General features: G+C 43.9%; 2 protein-coding genes and 1 non-coding gene across 3 annotated transcripts; all 3 read right to left on the bottom strand.

Moving 5' to 3' along the window:
* Positions 1-18,231: 18,231 nt before the first annotated feature.
* LOC139833468 (uncharacterized) lies at positions 18,232-19,647 on the bottom strand. The gene is made up of 2 exons (XM_071823754.1): positions 18,716-19,647; positions 18,232-18,625 (listed from the first exon to the last, which is right to left on the bottom strand). Exons 1-2 carry the CDS (start codon positions 18,830-18,832, stop codon positions 18,326-18,328), a joined length of 417 nt encoding a protein of 138 aa, XP_071679855.1. The 5' UTR covers positions 18,833-19,647; the 3' UTR covers positions 18,232-18,325.
* Positions 19,648-20,030: 383 nt separating this feature from the next.
* TRNAV-AAC (transfer RNA valine (anticodon AAC)) lies at positions 20,031-20,104 on the bottom strand. The gene has a single exon. It is a non-coding gene; the product is annotated as a tRNA-Val (tRNA).
* A 104-nt stretch (positions 20,105-20,208) lies between these two features.
* On the bottom strand, positions 20,209-23,098 carry LOC127315817 (uncharacterized). The gene is made up of 3 exons (XM_051346266.2): positions 22,011-23,098; positions 21,612-21,745; positions 20,209-21,429 (listed from the first exon to the last, which is right to left on the bottom strand). The coding sequence occupies exons 1-3, from the start codon at positions 22,054-22,056 to the stop codon at positions 21,172-21,174; spliced, it is 438 nt and encodes a 145-aa protein (XP_051202226.1). The 5' UTR covers positions 22,057-23,098; the 3' UTR covers positions 20,209-21,171.
* Between the last annotated feature and the right edge of the window lie 213 nt (positions 23,099-23,311).

The following is a 23,311-nucleotide window of genomic DNA, read 5'->3' as shown; positions in this document are numbered from 1 at the left end:
CAGGTTCTCTCATTATTATGATTGGTGATATGAATTCTGCGAAATTATATGTCCTTAGAGGTAGCACTTTGCCTGGTATTGCTGCTGCTGTTAGTTCTGATGAATCTAGTAAGACTAAACTTTGGCATAAGCGTCTTGGACATATGAGTGAGCTTGGCATGGCAGAATTGGCAAAGAGAGAGCTAATTGATGGCTGCGATTTAGGTAAGTTTGAGTTCTGTGAGCACTGCATCTTTGGTAAGCATAAAAGAGTAAAATTTAATGCTTCTGTTCATACCACCAAAGGCAGTTTAGATTATGTACACGCTGATGTTTGGGGTCCGTCCGTAGAACTTCTAATGGTGGTGCTAATTGCATGCTTACTATTATTGATGATTACTCAAGGAAAGTGTGGCCATATTTCCTGAAACATAAATCTGATGTTTTTAATGCTTTTAAGAAGTGGAAAGTTATGGTAGAAACCCAAACTAAAAAGAAGGTTAAGATACTCCGTACTGATAATGGTATGAAATTTTGTTCAAATGAATTTGATGAGTTTTGCAGCAATGATGGGATGGTAAGACATCATACCATTCCGTACACCCCTCAACAGAATGGCGTGGCTGAACGCATGAACATGACCATTATTTCGAGGGCTCGCTGCATGTTGTCTAATGCAAAGATGCATAGAAGTTTTTGGGCTGAAGCAGCCTCCACCGCATGTTATCTCATCAACAGGTCACCTTCTGTTCCACTTGATAAGAAAACTCCAATTGAGGTATGGTCTGGTTCGCCTGCTGATTATTCAGATTTGAGAGTTTTTGGTTGCACTGCTTACGCTCATGTTGATAATGGAATGTTGGAGCCAAGGGTTGTTAAGTGCATCTTCCTTGGTTATGGTTCAGGAGTTAAGGCATATAGATTATGGAATCCTGAAACTAAGAAAATTGTGTTGAGCAGGAATGTCGTTTTTAATGAGGCGGTTATGTTTAATGATAGTCCGTCTACTGATATTTCTGATGCTATTGATTCTCCTGATGTTTCTGATGATGAGCAGCACCGAATTGGCGTGCAGGTGGAGCACGCAAATGAGAATGAAAATGTGGTTCCTGAAACCAACAATGATGATAATGATGTTCCACCTTCACCACCTATTGTTCACGACAAGGACAGTCTATTGCTGCTGACCGCCCTAAGAGAAATATTGCACCTCCTACCCGATTAATTCAAGAATGTGATATTGTTGATTATGCTTTGAGTTGTGCTGAACAGGTGGAGCATGATATTGAACCAGCTACATATACTGAAGCCATTGCTTCGGTTGATAAAGAGAAGTGGGTAGGTGCGATGCAAGAAGAGATGCAATCGCTTGAGAAAAATGTCACATGGGATGTTGTGCACTTGCCTAAACAAAAGAAGGTTGTCCGCTGCAAGTGGATATTTAAAAGAAAGGAAGGTTTGTCTCCTAATGAGCCTCCACGGTTTAAGGCAAGGTTAGTAGCAAAAGGTTTCAGTCAAATTCCAGGTGTTGATTATAATGATGTATTCTCCCCGGTTGTGAAGCATAGTTCTATTCGTGCTTTCTTTGGTATTGTTGCTATGCATGATCTTGAGCTTGAGCAGCTAGATGTAAAGACTGCTTTTCTGCATGGTGAGTTGGAGGAGGAGATATATATGGACCAATCTGAAGGTTATGTTGTGCCTGGTAAGGAGGATCTTGTTTGCAAATTAAAGAGGTCCCTTTATGGTCTGAAACAGTCGCCACGACAGTGGTATAAAAGGTTTGATTCATTTATGCTTACACATGGTTTTGAGAGATCTCAGTATGATAGTTGTGTGTATATCAAGTTTGTTAATGGATCACCTATTTATTTGCTGCTATATGTTGATGATATATTGATTGCTGCCAAGAGCATGAAAGAGATCACTATTTTAAAGAATCAATTAAGTAGTGAGTTTGAGATGAAGGATCTTGGTCCTGCTAAGAAAATACTAGGCATGGAAATTAAAAGGGACAGAAAGTCTAGTTTGTTGTTTCTTAGTCAGGAAAAGTACATTGAGAAAGTTCTTCATCGTTTTAATATGCATGATGCAAAGTCGCATTACTCCTATTGCTTCTCATTTCAAGTTGTCAGCTTTGCAATGTCCTAGCTCTGAAGATGATATTGAGTACATGTCTCGAGTTCCCTATTCTAGTGTTGTTGGTTCCTTGATGTATGCCATGGTTTGTTCACGTCCTGATGTGTCATATGCTATGAGTTTGGTCAGTCGATACATGGCTAATCCTGGTAAAGAACATTGGAAAGCTGTTCAGTGGATTTTCAGGTACCTTCGCGGCACATCAAAAGCTTGCTTGAGGTTTGGCAGGATTGGTGAGGGGCTCGCCGGATATGTGGATTCAGATTATGCTGGCGATTTGGATAAGAGAAGGTCCCTCACAGGTTATGTGTTTACTGTTGGTGGATGTGCTGTTAGCTGGAAGGCTACTTTGCAGGATGTTGTTGCACAATCTACTACTGAGGCTGAGTACATGGCTATTGCCGAGGCAGGTAAAGAGGCTATTTGGCTGAAAGGTTTATATGCTGAGCTTTGTGGAGATAATTCTTGCATTAAGTTGTTCAGTGATAGTCAAAGTACTATTTATCTTACTAAAGATCAGATGTTCCATGAGAGGACAAATCACATTGATATTAAGTACCACGCAATCAGAGATGTGGTTGCAAAAGGTAAAGTGAAGGTATGCAAGATTAGTACTCATGATAATCCTGCTGATATGATGACTAAGCCTGTCCCTGTGTCCAAGTTTGAGCTTTTCTCAAGCTTGGTTGGTATAACTGTTTAGCCCAAGTGACTCTTGGCGCCAGCAAGTATTTTCTTTGTTGATTCAGGTGATTGTTGAAGTTCATGCTACAAGGAATTTGTCTCAAGGTGGAGTTTGTTATATTGTGATCCAAATTCCAAGAAGAGGCTAACTTCTGACGAGCGGAGCGAGGCCCGTCGCCACTGTCTATATATATTCCCTGTAAGGTGCCGCTAGGGTTTTGTCGCATCATTGTACACCCACGGCGTTTGTAAACACCACCGAAATAGTGAAGTTTTGCTGGTTGGCGCATGTGGTTTTTCCCTTGTGTGTTGCAAGGGTTTCCACGTTAAAATCTCGTGTCCCCTGCAGTGTTTTACTTTTCGTTCTTCGTTTATTGTGCATCTCGATTATAACAGACCCGATAAGTACCTCAACGTACATGTGATCTACGAGAGGAGGTGCAATAGCCGTAGTTCTATATTTCCTAGCCGTGCAACTAATAGCGTGTGAAGTATATGTTTTCACCAACAATTTATCATAAGTTTCTATTATATACTATACTACGGAGTATGTGATTTTATTATGTCATGTATGATACAAAATGAAGTATCTTATTTTGTTTCCAAATGTATATATGACCGAGATACTATAGACAAAATAGCATAGCAAACATATTACAGCCGAAGTCTGTAGAAACAATCAAAATGGTCTACCCCCTTTAACAAATGACGCGAGACCAGCAGGAACCGCAGCTTGCTAGCTCCTAGCTTCCTAGCTAGACGCCTAGACACGGACGAACACAGAGACATGCATACACCTCCCAACCCATTCTGATCCAACAATCGATTTGGTTCTTGCTTGGTGGCATTAATTGAATGGGCTGCTTGTGCGGCAAAAGCGAGCGCACCAGCCATCACAATTGGTAGCACATGCCAATCGGCGAACTACAGTACTTTTGATCAAGAACATCCATGATCCATCCATAGTTCCATACACATGCAAAAAACATGTCTACTGCCCAACGTCTGAATCTCAAAGGTTATAACGGGATTCAGATACAAATACTAGTAACATATACATTGCATCTTGCAATATGTTTTGCTCGTTTCTTCAATCCTATGTACTATTGGTATGTGTGGTCCTTGGTGATGATACGGTTGTTAGGGTTGCTGCTGTAGATCCAACTTACCTGTAACCACCATTGTCATGTGCCTTGTTGAGCATCCATGTTGCTGTGCCTGCCATGGGAGACATTGTTGCTTCTGGAGCCTGATAATTCATGTACCTGGGGCAGTAGATGATCGACCACAGGTAGGACTCATCTATTTTCAATGCCCACACCTTTATCCTACGCGCCTTTTCCACCTACAGTATGAACAAAGAGCGCGTCGCCATTAGTAACTAGTTACAGCTCATCGATCAAAGGAGAAAAGGGCCATGAATCGTTCAACGCGTCCAATCATCGAACGAATCGTGCAGCTAAGCCTCTGTCGAGGAGAGATGCGAAGACGGCTGGGCCCGCACGTCGGTGACGTGACCACGATCGATCGGGCACTGTTGGATAAGGAGGGGAGCTCTGCCCGTGATGTGACGCGACGCGACGTGCAAGGGATGGCATGGCGGCATCCGGGAGATCGACGGGCCTATGGATCGGGTGGGCGTAGGGCCGGCCGACAAGTCGCCGGAGACGGGAGCCGGGGGCCCGGAGGTGGCGGGCCGGCCGGCTAGCTGCGTGCATGGGGCATGGCGTGCCCATGTCTGGAAGGTGTGGGTTAGTGGGGGTTGCATATGCACCCTTCACAACAGTGGTGGGGGGCAACAATTATGCCCGTGTTTCTTTGCTGTCTAATCCCGCTCAATGTCTGATCCAACACATACGCGGTTACACACTGATAGCTCAATCTGAATCTGTGATTGATGTCGCTTTCTCTCCCTCCAACCGACCCTTGTGTTGTTCACATGTTGGTGGGCTAGCTTAGCTAGCTGCTGGTGCCTAATTACCTTCTTGCACCATGTCAACTTCCCTATTGATGGATGCTATGCATCTGTAGGAGTATGGATGAATGAGAATGACTCCTAGTCCTAAATTGCAATTCGCCGATCGTATCGGAGAATAAGATGGAAAATACCAGGATGAACATGGGTGCGCGTGCACCCGTATTCCCCAATATTGAAAAAAATGCTATTTGAAAATCCCCAAAAAGTTAAAATATTTTTTATGTACATATTATGTTGGTGCTTGTGTAAGTTTTCGCGGAAAAATACGATTGTATGTGGCCTACATGAAAATGATATTATAATGATTGGTTTTGTACTGTTCACGGAAATAGGAATTTCTATTTTCACATTTATGTGTAGGTCATACATGGTCAAAATCAGCACAAGTAAGTGTCAACATAATATAAACATGCGAGCATTTTTTCAAATTTTTCTGAAACTTTGAAATAGCTTTTTATTTTTGAAATTTTTCATAATGGGATGCACATGCACCTGCGTTCACATCGTCCACATTCCGAATAAGATGGAGTAGTAACGAGCGCATATACTACTAGTGGATGTTACTATCTCGGTAGTGAGAAGTATCATAGGTATGATCACATAGAAATTTATTACTCTTAGTTTTTTACATTTTACCTTGATAAGCGCTATGTGATGGTAACATCATAGCAAGAACAATAAGATGATGTCAGCTTCCTATAGAAGTTTAAACATAATACTTTTTGCTTAGCTGAAATAGAGAGAATATGGTAGAAGATAAGCGAGTTGTAAGTCAAGAGTCAGCTGCAGCATATGCTACTAGACAATTTGTGAGACTATACAATGGACATGTATTAATAAAGCAATATTTTTAGCTAACTATTGTATATTTTAGCTATAAAACTGACCATAGGTGATATGCCAATGTGATAATATGTTACTATCTCCATTGTAATGAATAAGACACACACTTGGTTTTCAATATTTTCCTTTGACCAAAAATTTGAGCAACTATTTTTTGATCATGTTCAACAAAATTTGTAAGTTAGATTCATACTAATAACACTTTCTAGTGATACCAATTTCTATCAAGCAATTATCATATACTTAGACTAATCGTTGGTCAAAGTTAAATCTTGGAAAACGTGTACGCCCTTATTCGTAGGAATGGAGGGAGTACCACAAGACTCTCTTTCATGCTAAAACACTATTTTGGCATCATATATGATTGCATGTTACTACCTATGTTACCCCATTATGAGTAGTATAACTGAAGAGATGGTTTGGAAGCATATTTATTTAATTCGTAATAAAGGGATAACAATTATGGTGATCAATATCCTTATTGATCTGGCGGCATTAAGAATGTTCATTATTTGTATTAAATTCACATTAAATATATTGAAATTATGCAGTTTAATCCCCTTAATTAACTGGAGGACCTGAAGCATGTTTGATTTATTTCACAGTAAAAGAGACTTGGACTGATCCCTAATCAAGCTCTCAAGGCCTCTTGATCAGGAATGAATTGTCTTGAATTCTACCTCAAGGATTCAAGACCGCAATGATGCTGGTCGATGATGAGTTAGTGCAATGGCAGAGCAGGTTCCAGACCATATATGGTCTGACGATCATATATATTCAGGTGCATGTGTGACCATGTCAGGTCTGGAAGTATGTATGAACATTTTGTAATCGTGCATATTTCTGCCTTTTCGTTTTCCTTCTTCTGCAATAGCTTTCCAACTAATCCTGCTGTCAAGTCTACTGTAGAAATGTGATCTGCGCCTAGCATGTCATGTCTGAAACTTCTCCCGTAATTGATGCACATGTCTTAAATAAGGCCAAGTTTCATCTTTCTGGCAAGTGCACGAGCACGACATATCCATCAATCTCATCTTTTTCTTGACGGGTCAGTCACATGATTAAGAGTTTAAGACATCCCAGGAAGAAATTCAGATGATTAAGGCCAGCCATTGCTTTCCTCAAAAGCTCAAGTTCAGCAATTAGTCGGCTAAATAAGGAACATTGAATCCAGCACTCACGGTGATGAATCGCCGATACAGTCTCACAGTGAGAGCTCCAAGAACCAAGGCTGAAGCTGCCTTTTGGGCACACTACTGAAAGCACGACTGTTACTAGCACAGTGACCTGAATGGGCGCAGACGATGCATTTACTGTGTGAAGCACTCATCAGGTATCAGCCTCTTTGATCAGCTTGAGACTAGAGACTACTGAGAGTGAGGCTGGGTCAGATTCAGAAATTTAATGTGAGGAAGAGATGCTACACCAGCTAGTACTATAGCTAGTATCACCGTTATAGCTAGCTATAGCTGGATAGGCGTGTCTCTATGCCTGCGCCTCAAGCTACAGCTGACAAGCAGTGTTGCAATTGGCAAATCATTTGGACCGTGACCTAGCCGATGTGACCATCCCCCCATGATAGAATGATACAACTCCTGGATCGCAGATACAATGCATCAAACCTATTGATACCACTAGCTCTTTTCTGAATTTATATGATAGGAGTAATATATTCGATACATGTATCCTTAACCTTTTGTTGTTGATTGATTGATCACATCGTCATTCCCATGATCTCGTCGTGCTTGTTGCCATGTGTCGCCGTTGGGTCCAGTGTACAGGGATCAAGAAACATGCATGCGAAGAAAATCTCATTTTTTTTTCTACAGATCTAACCCTTTGACGAAACTAATTCCTAATCAGCGAAACAATTTCGGAATAAGACCCCTAGATTCGGCGCGAACTATCTACGATAGAGCCGAAGTAGTGCACATTGTCGCTAAAGCATCTTCAGCGCCAAGCAAGGTTAGGGCGAGACCATTTGGCGCGGAATTGAGGTCGGGGACAAACCACCCGGTGTCGAACCACTGTAACAATCACGCACAACTTTTCCTTGGTGGCAACATATGCGCAAATTCGGCTCCATCCTTTTTTTTGAGAAACACAGTACAAACGCAGACGCTCACATACACGCGCATACACTCACCCCTATGAACGCACACACGCACACCCCTACCCCTATGAGCACCTCCGGAAGACTGAGCCGGCGGATTGGATCTTGAAATTGACGAAGTCACCACAGCGCCATGCCGACGGGAACGTCGCCTCCCACTGAATGAATATTCCGCCTTTATGAGACACACAGATGTCAAACCTGGGGTTTGAACTCTGGTGGGCTGGGGGTACAACCACCCTCCTAACCACACAACCTCATCCTGAATGATGCCGAAAGCCGAATCCTGAAGATATTTTTAAAATAGTTTTGCCAGGGTTATTGAGGCATTAGTTTCGCAAAGGGGGTTAGATTTCTCAAAAAAATACGACTTTACGTGCAGCCGTATGTTACTAGCTAGATGGCTTTGAATCGAGAAACAGCTCCTGCACTGCAAGTTTTCAACTGATCGAAGCATGGCTTCTTCACACACATCATCTCCGGTCTCTCTCTCTAGATCTCTCGATTTCTCTGTAGAAGACATGCACGTACGTACTCTGGCCCCAGGCTAGAGTACCGAATAGTTTGAGCGTTGGGGCTGTCGTCCCTCCCAGGTACGTACACTGCATTTGGCGCTAAGGGGATGGTCTCGCCTGCAAGTTGCCCCAAAAGAGCAAGGGACCGGTCAATTAATTGAGGGAGATCTCGACGTGGAGGCGGCCATGCATATACGTACCCATGCAGGCATTATCGCCTTATCGGGCGAGAGAAGATGCCATCTCCGGTGGGGCACGCCGCTCGTGCCCGGCGGCGAGTTGCCGGCCGGGCTCATCCGCAGCGCCGCCGGCCGGCCGATTGTTGCCTGGCCGGGCCAGGCCCAATCCACACCGCCGCGCACGTGTTCACCGGAGGGAGGCACGCACGGAGCGACTCGGGACATCGGTGACGCGCCGGCGAGCCGGACACGACAGGCTAGCTCACGCTAGCGCGTGCGTTGGCCGAGAGTGGCGCGGCAACGGTAACCGATGGAGCAGCTGGTCGGGCCAGCGCGGCAGCGTCAGCGTCAGCGTCATTGACCGGAGGCGAGGAAGAGACGAACAGGTTACATACAGATGGCTAGCTAGACATCGACGGAGGGGCCAGTGCAATCATGCCGCAGCTCTGTCGCAGCGTCTGCTCTGCTATGCTCTGCGCGCACCCGGCCATGAGTACGTACGTCCATGAGGGCAGGGCGTAGGCCCTGGCCGGCCCATCTGGCATCACATAACGCACACGCACAATCACGGTGGCACAGGCGTACGGGCGAGCGGCGCGTGGTCCTGCCGGCCGCGCTCTGCCTGGCCAGGGGGCATGCAGCCTCGCGGCCGCCGGTGGAACCGCATGCAAACCGTGGACCGCGCGCGAGGCCACCGTGCCGCCAGGCGGCGGTCTTACTGGTACTCGAGCACATTCAGCGGCGAACACGGAACGAACTAAATCCATCGATACGTACTCCTTTTCTTCTGAGAGTGATCGACATGCAGTCTTTTTGACCTTTTGTGACTAGTTCTTAGAACTAATTTATTTTTGTTAAAATGACGTCATCGAATCTTGGTGCAACCCAGTGTGCAATTTGCCATTAGCACGGATCACTGAATTAAATTTAACGGTTTGGAGGTATTTTTCGTAGTTGCCGTCTCACTTGCACCTGAAAAATCTCAGTTGCAACCTATATTTAAGTGCACGAATCACGATGCAAAATCAACATTGCAGGAGGAGCCTGCTGAACACTAGTGTACTGAGAACTAGCGATTCCCTTCTGAAAAATAAGGCCTCCTATTCAATCAGGCTATATTGGCGAAGCAGTGTTGGCAGTTGATGACAAAACCAGATTCGCTTTGCACAAATTTCCTAAGAGGAAAATACTAGTATCATGGTTCAGACTTCCTCTCGACGAGACAGAAGAGGAATTCATTTCATACTTGGAAAGCAATACTTCATGGATATGGAGCTGTACGCAAAGGACCTGATTGACATTGAACAAATGTGTTGGGATGAGGACAAACTGGAAACAAATTTTATCGATACAGATAGAGGCAGATTCTGTTAGGCAGATGATTGAGCCTGGACACGAGAGAAGAGTGGCATGTTCTATGTCCGCTCTGCTTACTGCATAATGGCATCACTACAAATGGGGAACTAAGCTTCAGGTTCGAAAGATGTTAACCTGATGGGGAACTAAGCTTCAGGTTCGAAAGATGTTAACCTGATTTGGAAGAAACTCTGGAGGACATCAGCTCCACCGAAGTTAAGAGCCTTTGAAACCGTGTCTAGGAGGAACTAGACACTTTTTGATATAGTAGAAGCGGGACTTGGCGTGACAATTCCGAAATTCGTCCCTGACAGGAATCGAACTCCGGTCGTTAGGGTGCGCCACTGCGACCCCAACCACTGGGCTAAGCCCACGTCGTCAAGTTAAGAGCCTTTGGGTGGTGTAGTAAAAGGATTTGTCCCGGCTAGGCAAGTTCTTAAAAATAGGCATATGAATAAAATTGCCTTTTGTGAAGCCTGTGGGAAAGAGGAGGAATCGATCTTCCATGCTCTATCTGATTGCACATGGGCGCCTCATATTGGAATGAAATGAAAACTGCAATTAATATTAAGATAATTACTTTGCATCTGGAGTCTTGGGCAGTGGACCTGATAAAAAAGCTCAACTTGAAGTAGGGAGAAATGAGTATGATCTCATGTGGTGGCTGGTCTATTTGGAACGAGAGAAATTCTCGCAAACCTAGTGAAGGGGGTCGGTCGGTGATGGACTTCATTGGATTTGTCCCAATGAGGAAGAGAAAAGGCGAAGAAGCTTCCTAGAAGAAAAAGATAGATGGAAGCCACCCGATCAGGGAACCATCAAAATAAATATTGATGCTAGTTTCATCAAAGAATATGGCAGGAGGTACCGGTCTGGTAGTGAGAGATAGCCAAGGTAATCTTCTAAGATCCTAAACAATTTGGTATGAGCATGCTGCTAATGCTTGTATAATGGATGCACTAGTGATTAGAGATGGAACAATCCTTGCCGGGGATATAGGGTACACTCATATTATCATTGGGAGTGACTCCAAAATAGGTAGTTAATCTATGCAATGCTGAAAGTGAAACTCGATCAGAACTGGCGCCAATGTGCCAAGAGTTTAGGGCTATTAGGAGAATTTCTTCTAACTTTTGCATTTCGTTTATTGGGCGCAATGCTAAAAATGATGCCCACTTGTGTGCAAAACAAGCTAGTGGTGATTGGAGGAGATGCACATATATGAATTATAACTCAGGTTTTCTTGTTGGTACTCTTCGGAGTGATTGTTGTGTCGATTAATCTATAAAGCTCTCTGAATCTTAAAAACGGGCCTGCTAGATAAGTTTTTTTTTCTTCAAAAGTCAAGCAATTTAAACTGTGGTCACGTTTTTATAGAAAATATCAAACAACTGAAATACAATATTGAAATCACTTGAAAAAACATTTCATGATGTATCAAACATTATTGATTTGATACTGCATATTTTAACATTGTTTCTAATGAAACTTGGTCAAATTGCACTGTTTGGCTTTTGGAAAAACTTTTGAACTTCATTTGAGGAACGTGGTGCAGTATAAAAGGTTCTTTTAAGACGAAAAATCCGGGTAAGACATGGTCAACCCAATTGTACAAAAAAAGCAAAGTTGAGACAACTTTTTTCCTCCATCACTAATTGATCTCGTTACCGAAAATAGCAGAAATTTCAGTATATGACCTTCCTAGTTAATGGAAACAAAATTTTAACAAAACAAATACAATTTATGCATACCGTAACATCACCCACAAAGCGAAAAGGATGCAATGACACGAGCGACGATCCCTGACAACCAAAATAGCTTGGTTATAGACTCAATTCCTCTCGATCTAGCTATTTTAGTTTGTTTTATCCCGTCAAGGACCCACAGAGTATAGCAGTGGCGGTGTGGAACGGGTTATTCCCTAGGGATACATAGGCCAAGACGGCAAGACCTCTTAGCCTCGTGACATACACGAAGCTCTGCTGGTGCAACAGAGAGTGAACAACAAAATAATTGTAATGAAACAAATTTGACCGCACGACCTCACGCTAGCATAGGGGAGCCTTTCCACCACGACAAAAGCTTGAGTTGTTTTAGAGGTCCATCTATTTGATTCAGTTTTGAAAGTTTATATTCATAGTAATCTTTTATTCGACCGGCTAAGGGAAATCTTTGGCTGAGACGCGCGCGATTCCACGAGTACACAATCGGATCTTAACTCTAGAAAAGCACTTGGATAGATCTTAAGTGCACAAGGACTTTGGACCTCTCCTTCCCCGTCCACAGTAAGTGGAAGGCGATTTGTAGAACCTCTGAGCGCTCCACCTCGCCGTCGCCGAATTAGCCGTTCCCTCGGCCTCCACCTGTCACCCTGACAGCGGGAGGTCGGGGGAACGCCGATTAACGACGTGTAAATAGTGTAGGAGGGTTAGGTTTCCCTGCTGGCGGCGTCGGGGCGGAGATGCAGCCGGTTAGGTGTTTGCAGGTGGTGGCTTTCCCCTCCGATGGCGTCGTTCTCTGGAGCTTCGCCGTCGAGTTGCTGCCTTTGTCGTGCTCGCATCTTTGCGGAGGTGCTGTGGGCGGCTTCCCCGTGCTGGTGTCTGTGCGACGGTGGAGCCGGCAGATCGAGATCTGGTGGAAGAGGATGCGGCGATTCGGATCGACGACGACGGCAATCTCCGGTGTAGGTCCTCCGGGACTGGCGCTCGGCGACTTCCCGGTCGCGTGGGGTCTGCCTCCGAACCAAGGCATCAAGGGAGGCAGCTGGGACGGCGCGCCACCGACGGCTCCGGCGTGTCGCTGCCGTGGTCAACTTGCAGAGGGCTTGTGTTGTATTTTTGTTTTTGTTAAGGGCCTTTCTGTAATGTTTCCGTATTAATGACATCTTCTTTTACTCGCAAAAAAACATCTTAAGTGCACAAATCTGAATGGCATGAGAAAATGCCAAATCGTTTGCTAGGTTTTTATCTAGTGAACATGCACCGGTTAGCATTCTGCTTGTTCAGTTTCCCCTTTTGATTTTTTTATTTGCTCATCAAACATGCCCCTCGCATTCGATGTTTACTAATTTCTCCCTTAATGATAATGGTGCAGTGGAATTAAAGCAGCATGAAGTCCGTCTATCTGTGTAGTTTTCCTACGAGAAAAGATGCCTAGGTGTGTTTGTGACGCGGTAAAGAAACGTCGGTATATCATCGATCGTCATCTTTTTCTTTCTCGAACATATGCCAATGCATGCGTCATTATATATTAGAAGAAGCTGTCAAGAAGACGGGAGCAAACCAGATGTACAAGAGGCAAGAGCAAAAAGACAAGAAGAAGGAAAAAAGAACTATGCAGGCTAACTTTGTTAACCTAAACATGTAGCGCATCTAGGAAGTGATCAGGAGGTCTAGCATGTAACGGCAAGCGGCGTAGCGCTGATGCACCAGCTAACGACCAGGATTTTAGCCTCCTCAAGGATGGATTGAACGATGTATCTTACCATGATATTCTTTCGCGAGCTAATTGCATGGGACATACACAAACTTGTCCTGGACGTGCAAACACACCCAAGAACTTGCAAAATGGGGTCAGGCGGTACAGAAAGTTGTTAGTCGGGTGCAAACAGCCCCAAACAATCCGAATTGCACTGTTTGGAGGGACACACTGGCAGTTGGTTTATTTGCAAAAAACTCCCTGGATTCATCAGGATTCACAGAAGCATGGCTGGCAGTTGATTTAGTCGCACGACGTCGCCGCTGCGTCTTTCTCGGCACGAACAGGGGTTCTTTCTGGGCACGATCACGGAGTGACGGCGGCGCCGCCACCGATCCATTAGCGCCGTCATGCCGCCGCACATACGACCGCTCTTCCTGGAAGAAGGTCCGGACTACGGTACGGCTTGTTCCTCCCCCTTCTTCCTCCTCTGCTGTTGGTCGTTTCTTCGTTTTCCGCCATGGCCGTGCGAGCTCGTTTCGTCGGATCGAAGTAGGGTTTCATTGAGATGGTTAAGGTGATGAATTAGACAAGGTTTTTCCCGTAGTTGATGGAAGGAATTACTCATCTGTCGCGCAATCTCAGTTCATCTCGGCAGGCCGTTTCTGTTTTTCTGGCCATTTATTCGATTTGTGACACATGATGATTAAGAGTGTAATAACTGATTATAGTTGGTTAGTGACGTTTGTGGGTATGTAATCTCTGATAAAGTCGCAAAATTGCGGTAGTAGAACGTGTAGGTTGATTGGACGAAGCTGCACAAATTTGCTCTGTTTTTGCGAAATTCAGTTAACTGTTAACTGAATTTTTTCTCACACTTCAGACTGAATTTAGTGAGAGACTACAGATGAGAGGTAACACATAGATCAAGGATTACAACACCACCTATTACACACTAACACATAGATCAAGGATTGCAACACCACCTATTACACATAGATCATAGGGTCACACATTCACACATCTAGTTCTTGCTCGACTTACCATGGATGCTCTTCTTTAGTTTCTTTGCAAAGCTCTGCAACTTCTTCTTGATGCGGCACAATATGAGTCCAGCAGTAACCTCTTGCTCTAGGTCTTCCAATGCAGCTACAGCTTCTTGCTCCATCATGGCTATCCTATTCCTCTCTTTGGCTGCTTCCCTCTCCTCAACACTCCTTCTATGATACACTATCACTTCTTTGTCTCTGGTAGGCAACTCTCTAGCACTACTGCTCCTAGTGAACTGAGATCTCTTTCTTGTACTACTGCTCCTCTTGCCCTTCTCACTCCAGGAAAATTCCATGACTGAAGTAGAAAATGTGTTGTGTACGGGCATATGCATTCACCATATTTATAGTGGAAGAGGCAGGATGTAGACAATGTTACACAAGCCAAACAGTATTTCATGCAGTGGGAATATTCACCATAATTGCATAGGACAAAGGCAGTGATAGTTCAAATCAGTGTCACTTTTTAGATGCCTTGCAGTGAGAATATTCTGGATTATTACATTTTGTTTTCTATGTGCAGGTAACAATGAGACTTTGTTTACTGTCGAAGTTGAGCACAATGGATTCTTCTGTGGCTTGGGAATGGATAATTTCTGTTACATGCAGCCAACAGTGGAGTATTGGGATGATTGCAGCACAGAAACTTGGTCAATTGAGTGGATTGATCAGTTGCTTGGACAGATGGGGTATGAGAGGAATGAAAGCATGACACTATACTGGTGCATGCCTGATAAATCACTCACTGATGGTCTTGTGTCCATACAGACAAATGCAGATGCAATGCAGATGAGTAATGCAGTAGGTCCTACTTGTCATACATTGTATGTGTATCTTGATCACACCAACTTTCTCAAGCACATCAGGCCAGGTTTAATTGTGAGACTAGATGATGGAAATGCAGAGGAGGGAAATGCAGAGGAGGGAAATGCAGCAAATGTCAATGCACCAAATGGAAATGCAGAGGAAGGAAATGCAGCAAATGTCAATGCACCAAATGGAAATTCAGATGAAGGAAATTCTGACATTGTAGATGATTCAGATGGCAGTGCTGATCCAGATTTCATGGACAGTGACTATGATGCAGCAGATGGTGATGATGATCTGTTCATCGACAATGTGGACCTTGAAGTACAGGACAACAATGAGCACCAAGATGTTGATGAAATAGAAAATGATGCAGCTCTAATTGAGGATGATGATTTGCAGCTAACAACTGAAGTGGAGGGACATTTGCATAACAAGTTCAAGGTTTTCATGCAGCTGTTGACATGACCAATCCAGAGTTCAAGATGGGAATGACATTCAGTGATGTGAGGGAACTCAGAAATGCATTGCAAGCATACAACATAAGAAACAGAGTCCATGTTCATAAGATAAGAAATGAGCCAAAAAGAATTGAGGCAGTGCGCACAGAAGGTTGCACTTGGCATATAAAAGCTACTTGACATATAAAAGCTTCTGCTGACAGTAGATATGGTGCATTCACAGTCAAGTAATATACACATCATCACACTTGTGAAAGGGGGTTTGAGGTGAGGGCATTGACAGCACAATTTTTGTGTGACACATTTATCACTGAATTTGTTGACAACAGGAAGATGGATCTGCAGAGCTTTGCTAATAAGGTGCAAAGGGAATTTAATCTGTGCCCCAACAGATGGAAATTAGGTAGGGCAAGGAAAGAAGCATTGCTGCAAATACATGGTGCTGAATCTGCTCAATTTGGACTGCTATGGGACTATGGCCAAGAGCTGAGAAGATCCAACCCTGGAAGCAAATTCTTCTTATCAACCAACAAAGCAAAAGATAGTGCTGATGCAGTTGCTAAGGAGCACTTGGCTACTCTCTATTGGTCATATGATGCTTGCAAAAGGGGCTTCTTGGAAGGATGTAGGCCACTAATTTGCATTGATGGATGTCATGTGAAAACAAAATTCAAAGGGCAACTCCTAACTGCTGTGGGAATTGACCCAAATGACTGTATTTATCCAGTAGCTATGGGGTTGGTTGAAGTGGAGTGCACTAGTTCTTGGGAGTGGTTTCTCACAACTCTTAAGGAGGATCTGAACATTATCAATACATCTCCATGGACAATTATGAGTGACAAGCAAAAGGGACTAATCAATGCAGTGAAAAAAGTTTTCCCAGATGCAGAACATAGGTTTTGTGTCAGGCACTTGCATCAAAATTACCAGAAGGCTGGCCACAAGGGAGAAGTGTTGAAGAATGACTTATGGGCAATTGCAAGGTCAACAACAATTGTGAAGTGGCAGAAGAATATGGACAAGCTCCTAGCAGACAGTCCTGCAGCTTATGCTTGGGTAGAAGAGCTTGTACCCAACACTTGGTGCAAGGCATTTTTCAGTGAATTTTCCAAGTGTGACATGCTACTGAACAACCACTGTGAAGTGTTCAACAGCTACATACTAGAAGCAAGAGAAATGCCCATGCTATCAATGCTAGAGAATGTGTTCTACAAGATTATGCACAGGAATATGAGCAAGCAGAAAGATGTTGAGAAATGGTGTGGGACAATTTGTCCAAAAATAAAGAAAAAACTAGACAAACTCATTGAGTTTAGCAAGAACTGCATTGTCCTACCAGCTGGTGGAGGGGAATACAGAGTTTCATCACTAGAGCTGGAAAAAGATTATGCAGTTGATTTGAAAGCAAGAACTTGTGACTGCAAAAGATGGCAACTATCTGGTATTCCATGCCACCATGTCCTTGCTTGTTGTAGAGCTGATAGAATTAATCCAGATTCACTTGTGCATAGTTGCTACAGCATAGAGACATACAAGAAGGCATATGCACACAATTTGCATCCATTGAGAGGAAGAGCATTTTGGGAAAAAGTGGATGGAGTGTTAGTGCATCCTCCTTTGTATACAAAAGTCATGGGAAGGCCAAAGAAAAATAGGAAGAAAGCTCCAGAGGAGAAAATTAAGCAAGGTGTACCAACACTTAGCAGACATGGCCTCACTATGCATTGCTCTATATGTGGAAAACCAAATCACAACAAAAAGGGACATGATAATTGGATTCTAAGCCAGATGGCAGAGCAAGAGGAAAGAAGAGTTGAAGCAGAGGATGCAGAGGGTGCATGCCAAGAAGAGGAACATGTAGATGACCCAAGTATTCTTGAACACATAATTCCTCAACACCTAGTGCCACAATTGGATCCAGTACACTGCCCTTCTAGCATGATTTTCAGGCTTGGCCAAGAGGTACTGAAATTATAGGGTTTTTTTACTTACTGCACTAAATTTGTTACAATTTTATACTTATTGCACTGAATGTGTTTATCTTGCAGCAAAGAATGCATGACCTGCCACCAAGAACAGTTCAGTCTTTACCTGAAAGTGCATTTGTTGCTGGTGCAAGAGAAGAAATCCCACAACCAGGAGCAAGACTGACAACTGCCAGCCTGAGAGGAAGAGCAAGTGTTGCAGCAACCAGAAGAGGGGCCAGAGGAAGGAGCACATCTAGAAGCACTGGAACAAAAAAAGCAGCTGCCAATTCTTCATCAAGGAAAAGAGTGGCAACAGATGTTGCTACAACATCTGCTACAGCAGCTGCACCACCTAGAGGATCATCAAGAAGAAGGAACTATAGAATAGGGCCAGGAAGTGCTTACTGGTTGCTGGTTGGTGATTTACAACAAGGAAGAAATGTTGTGCCGGATTTGAATGAAGTGTTGCTAGAGGAGGAAGAAATACCCATTTCACAAAATGCACCTACCCATGGGAATGTCTAGAGGAGCTCCAACATATTTTCCTTGTCAAAATGCATGTAATCCTAACAATTCTTGTGTGACAATGTTGCCAGGAATTCTGCCATTTTTTGTCCTATTGTTGTGAACACAATTCAGTATTGTGCTGCTCATTTATCCAAATTCCAAGTACTCTTGCTCATATTTATTCAAATTCCAAGTACTCTATCTGAACAATATAGCATTGCAATACAATGATCAAAATGACAAGTACTCTTGCTCTTATTTATTCAAATTCCACATACACCAGCACACACACACAACATGGATTACATAGCTACATTGAGTATATCAATTGTCAAACAAATCCCCTTGTCAACAGGGCAACAACCACATACACCAGCACACACACAACACCTAAGACAACAATGCTAGCTTCCTTCTTCTCCCTCCACTTCATATCTGCTTTGTGATCCCTCAACAGCTTCTTCTTCTCCAACTTCATCCTCTGCATCTCACATTCCAGATCAGCAACAACATTCTGCAGCCTCACATTTTCTGCTGCTACTTTCCTCATCACAGAAGAAGAACTGCAATTGCAACAGCTCTGCTTCTCCCAATCAACATTGCCAGCATGCATCGATTTCTCCACAGGTATCTGAAATGCAATACAAACAGAGCACATTCAGTGTCCGTGTCCTGTAATTTGCAACAAATTCAGAGCAAATTCATTCAAAACGAAACATACCTTGCCATCCCAGATCACCTCTGCGGTTGCTCGCCACTCTTCGCCCGCGCCAGTGCTCGAGCTTGCTCCGCCGGGATGAACGGCACGCCTGTGGCCTGCTCCAACTTCTTGCTCCATCCCAACTACGCGCCGCTGCTGGAACTGCCTCGCCCGCCGTCGCCGTCCACCGCGCCGCCGTCGCCTCTGCTGCAGAAACCGATTTGGGAACTAGGTTAGGGGCGAATATTCGTTGGCATATTCCCTTCCCGCCCAGCGTCAAACTAAGGTCATTTTGAGGAACTCAACAAATTACAGGGGGGAATTCACAAAAATGCCTAACCCACGCCTCTCCAGCGTGGCAAGCCAAATGGCACCTTCTCATTGGGTGTGGATGTTTTTGAACCCGACTTACAACTTCGTGTACCACCTGCCCCCATTTTGCAAGTATTTGGGTGTGTTTGCACGTCGAGGACAACTTCGTGTATGTCCCATGCAATTAGCTCTTCTTTCGCACATGTATATAGGAGCACAAGACAGCACGACGCTGATCCGTCCATGGCACCAACTTAGCTAGGCGACGTTGAGCATGACAAGCGCTGGCTGACGTCATCACCGACGACGTCCTTGCACGCAGCATTACAGCCGAGGTACTGCGTCCATCTACCTCTCGAAATTTCTCTGCGTACGTCTGTACTCTAGAGTGCTAGCTAGCTAGACTGGTCCGTAGATCCACAGCTGTGTGAGCTCAGCTATTAACTAAACCAACACACATTGCACGCTGATGGTAGTTTCTTTCCACCTGATACTGCATTACTGCATCGATCGGCCTTGAAATTTCCCTGCGTCTGTGCTCTGCTACCTAGCTAGCTACTAGCTAGATTGGTCCATCGATCAGCAGCTGTGAGCCTGCGAGGGCTGCTAATAATAACTAAACTAACGCGTTGCACGCATAGTTTGTTTCACCTGGTAGCTAGCAGCATTCAATCTGATTAAAAAGATGAATGTGTTGCGCACCAAACCGAGGACCTGTAACTTCACCTTGGGAGTGCAAAAGACTGAAAGAGTTGGCCAAGCCATTGCACCTGTCGTCTAGCAGTAAAGAAGAAGAAGACTGAAGAAATTGTAGAACCCTAATTTCTGCTGTTGTATTGATTGAAGGAATCCTTAATTATAGAGTTACGAAAGTTGTGTGTCCATTGCCCTGGTACTGGTAATAACTTTGTTGTGCTAAGCCCATTATCCGAGGCTCCGAGCATATTCGGGGAAAGTAGCCCAAACTTTGCTCGGCCCAATAGACGAAGAAAGAAAGAAAGAAAAACAAGAACAACAAAAATACTGGCTTCGCCCGGGTTCGAACCGGAGACCTTCAGTGTGTTAGACTGACGTGATAACCAACTACACCACGAAACCATGCTGACACTATTTCAAATGGTATATAATAATACGGCAAGAGATACAAGTTCACGAACACACTTACACATAAGATGTTTTTTTCGATTTTCCGAACACTAAATAGCACCACTAAATCAAAGGTAGAGGATACTGGCTATATAAAGTGACAAGAATATTCAACTAAGTTAGAAGCAGAATTCCTCTAGCAGGCAGCAGCAACAGAATCCATCCAAATTGCAAATGGAACAAAGGAAAGATCGATCACCCGAAGGCTCACACACATAAGCTCATACATTAATTCAGTTCCGAAACAAAAAATATATATATGATAGAATTGAGACACACAATTAACGATTGTTCGCCTAGTACACAGGAAGAGAGAGAGGAGGCGCCACAAAAAAAAACCAATCTAGCATTTCGTCCCTCTCACCGGCAACACTATCGGTTCATCCCGCCTCCGGCAGTATGGTGGACCATGGCCTCACGCCGGCAAGAGGTTTCAGTTCCTTTTTAGGTATTTGTAGTGTTTTCCTTAAATTGGTGGGGCGGCGGCTACATCTCAAAGTCAGAATAAGATCCTCCTCGCTTTATCGTGTACCTAACGGAGGGCTTGTGGAGTTTTCTTCCCGATGGATCTTCTGGTATCCGGTCGTCTCAGTTTGTGAGGTTGCCAAGCTTGGTCATTCCGATCTATGGTTCTCATCTTTGTCGATAGTTGTTGCGCTTGTCTTTTAGAAGGAGCTCTACTTTGAGTCTACGACAAGCTTTGTTCGTCTCCGGTGAGGGAGGGGCAAGCACGGCGGCACGTCTTCGGTTCGCTCTAATGATTATAGTATTCGCTAGATGGTCCAAGAATCTATTTGGTATTTTTTTTAGAGCTCTTTGTAATACTGTTTATGTTTACTAATAGACGGTGAACTTTTGACAAACAAAAAATAGATATAGAGACACAATTACGTACTCGAGATGTTGAGCACTTAGTACACATACTGAAGGTTTAGATAGGCACATGAAGGTTCAGATGCTTAGGAGTAAGGACACAAAACATCACCAAACCTGCATGAACTGAATATCTTACCAGCCTTTCAGGAATCCAGAGTTGCACCATGGCGGCGGTGACGGCGATGGTCGTGGTGTGTACCATATCGCGGCAACGGTGGTGGCAGCTGTGGAGGTGGGTAGTAAGGGCGCTGCCTCTGGTTGAAGTAGCCCTGGTATCCTGACGGAGGTTGGTGATGAGGTCCCTGTGGCTGTGATGGAGGGTACACACTAGTACACCACAAACGTTGACCAACGGGGAAATGATCCCTCCCTTGACTATACGTTGTTAGGTAGAAGTGAGACTTCAAAAGCAAAAGAAAGATTGGAGTCATCGACGTAATTCAAGGCATGGAAGTGTGTCTCTTCGCCATAGGCTGGCTATCAAGTTTGATAAAATCGAGCTTTCCCGCGGATGGACGTTAGGATGATAACCCGATAAAAGTTCGCCCCTCCTCGCGAAATTACCGCATATGGGGAATCAAACCCGGGTGGACTGGCTGCGCACTCGTCTTGCCTTGCCACTGAGCTCAGTTCTCGTACACACACTAGTACCATGTGGTGGATGAAGAGGAGGGTAGACATCGGGAGGAGGTGGGTATGGCTGAGACCCAAAATGCCCTGCAGTTACACAAACAAGGCGAATCTTCAGCAATCTATGTGCTCGACACTTGAACATCGGGTATTCAGAGGAAATTATGTTTCTGTTTTCTTCTTATCGATAACTCAGTAGAAATTCTGTTCGTGGGAAAACAACTTTTGAATCATCAGCAGAGCTAAAAAAAAAACTTACAAGAACAGTCGACTATTTTGTGGTGCTAAAATTAGGAACAGCAGAGGTATGGTTGGAGAAACGCCATGATCCATGTTTAGAGACGAGATTTACCTGGTGGAGGGTAAGGTTGCTCGTGAGGAATTCTCTGGTAACTCATTTCCGTCGCACTTCTCTTCCTCTTTTGCTTGCTTTCATGTTTAACCTTCTCCTTCTTGAAGATATTTGTGTGCTATTTCTTGTGAGTTACATGTGTAACCGAGTAGCTGCTGAATATCTGCACAAGAATTCTTTTCTTTTATCAGATAAACAATCGAAGCAAAACTGAAACCTCTAACAGGCATGGTCATAAGAAAAAGTGTGAACGGCCTGAATGCCTCAGCCGGTTCGAGCTTGTATAGCTGTTAACCATACAAGGTCGAGGTGCCATTAGTCTAGCGGTTCTCTTAAAATCATTTTATCTTGTTTTATTTCATGACATGCAGAATTATATGGTACTAAATCCAACCTTTATGTACGAAAGCTTGCTAGGCCTGAAAACAAGAGCGAGTAATATTGTGTATACATGGATCTATTTGTTGTTTTTTCTGCCGAAAACCAAGAAAGAAATAGCCATTCCCATGCTTCAGAAAGGATCCTTCTTCGTCCCGGATTATTCATGTGTTATATGTGGAGATTCAGCATTGGAAACCAGGAATCACTCTTTCTTTGCAATTTTGGCAGTATAATTGTCCTGGAGATATTCATTGGCCCCATGATGACACTTTCAGTATAACAGCCAATCTTAAATATGCTATCCACAAGGATTTCTCATGAAGTTAATAATATTGGTGAGCTTGGAGTATTCGGACTTTAAGGACTGCATCTATTTTTCAAAGGAATCCGGCCAAATCTGTACAGGTGCAAAAATGATTTCAAGCTTTTTTTTAACAAATTTCAAGCTTGAATTAGCTTTGCTGGTTCATGGGGGAAACACGCCAGGACTATTCGCACTTATAACTGTATAGCTCTGTAAGCACAAAATCTAAATAGAGTAAGTGGAATATAATTTCTGCCTAGCATGGGCTGAAAAGGCCACTCAGGCTAGCCAAGGAGGTCATCCTATATTGTCAAGCCTTGAGGTAGCAAAGTCACAGGCAGGTCATCCTTGGCTATAGATAACGACCTTGTGGCCATGTAAGGCTTCTTCTCTGCTAACACATTACTACTGCTACTGAAGTTCTCCTCAGCTCTTGGCCTGCAGTACTTTCATGCCACATCTATTTATATGCACATCCAATAGCAGCACAAGATCTAAGGGCCGGTGTTTGTGCATGTATGCTCTACCAGGGCATCTTATCATTACAGCCTTTTGTGCTAGTAGAATATATTCCAGATTTGCCAACTTAATTAAATGGAATGTCAAACTAGATGAT

This window comes from Lolium perenne, chromosome 7 (assembly GCF_019359855.2).
Source record: "Lolium perenne isolate Kyuss_39 chromosome 7, Kyuss_2.0, whole genome shotgun sequence".
In the NCBI taxonomy this organism is placed as follows: Eukaryota; Viridiplantae; Streptophyta; class Magnoliopsida; order Poales; family Poaceae; genus Lolium; species Lolium perenne.
This window is presented reverse-complemented; position numbering and strand designations above follow the sequence as displayed.

Bases quoted from the DNA above. Each gene is read 5' to 3' on its own strand.
- LOC139833468 (XM_071823754.1), bottom strand. From the start codon at position 18,832: ATGGAGCAAGAAGTTGGAGCAGGCCACAGGCGTGCCGTTCATCCCGGC. The intron at 18,626-18,715 runs GTATGTTTCGTT...ATTGCATTTCAG, and splicing joins AGGTGATCTGGGATGGCAAG to ATACCTGTGGAGAAATCGAT.
- LOC127315817 (XM_051346266.2), bottom strand. From the start codon at position 22,056: ATGAGTTACCAGAGAATTCCTCACGAGCAACCTTACCCTCCACCAG. The intron at 21,746-22,010 runs GTAAATCTCGTC...GTGTAACTGCAG, and splicing joins GCAACCTTACCCTCCACCAG to GGCATTTTGGGTCTCAGCCA. The intron at 21,430-21,611 runs GTTTGATTCCCC...TTGCTTTTGAAG, and splicing joins TGCGCAGCCAGTCCACCCGG to TCTCACTTCTACCTAACAAC.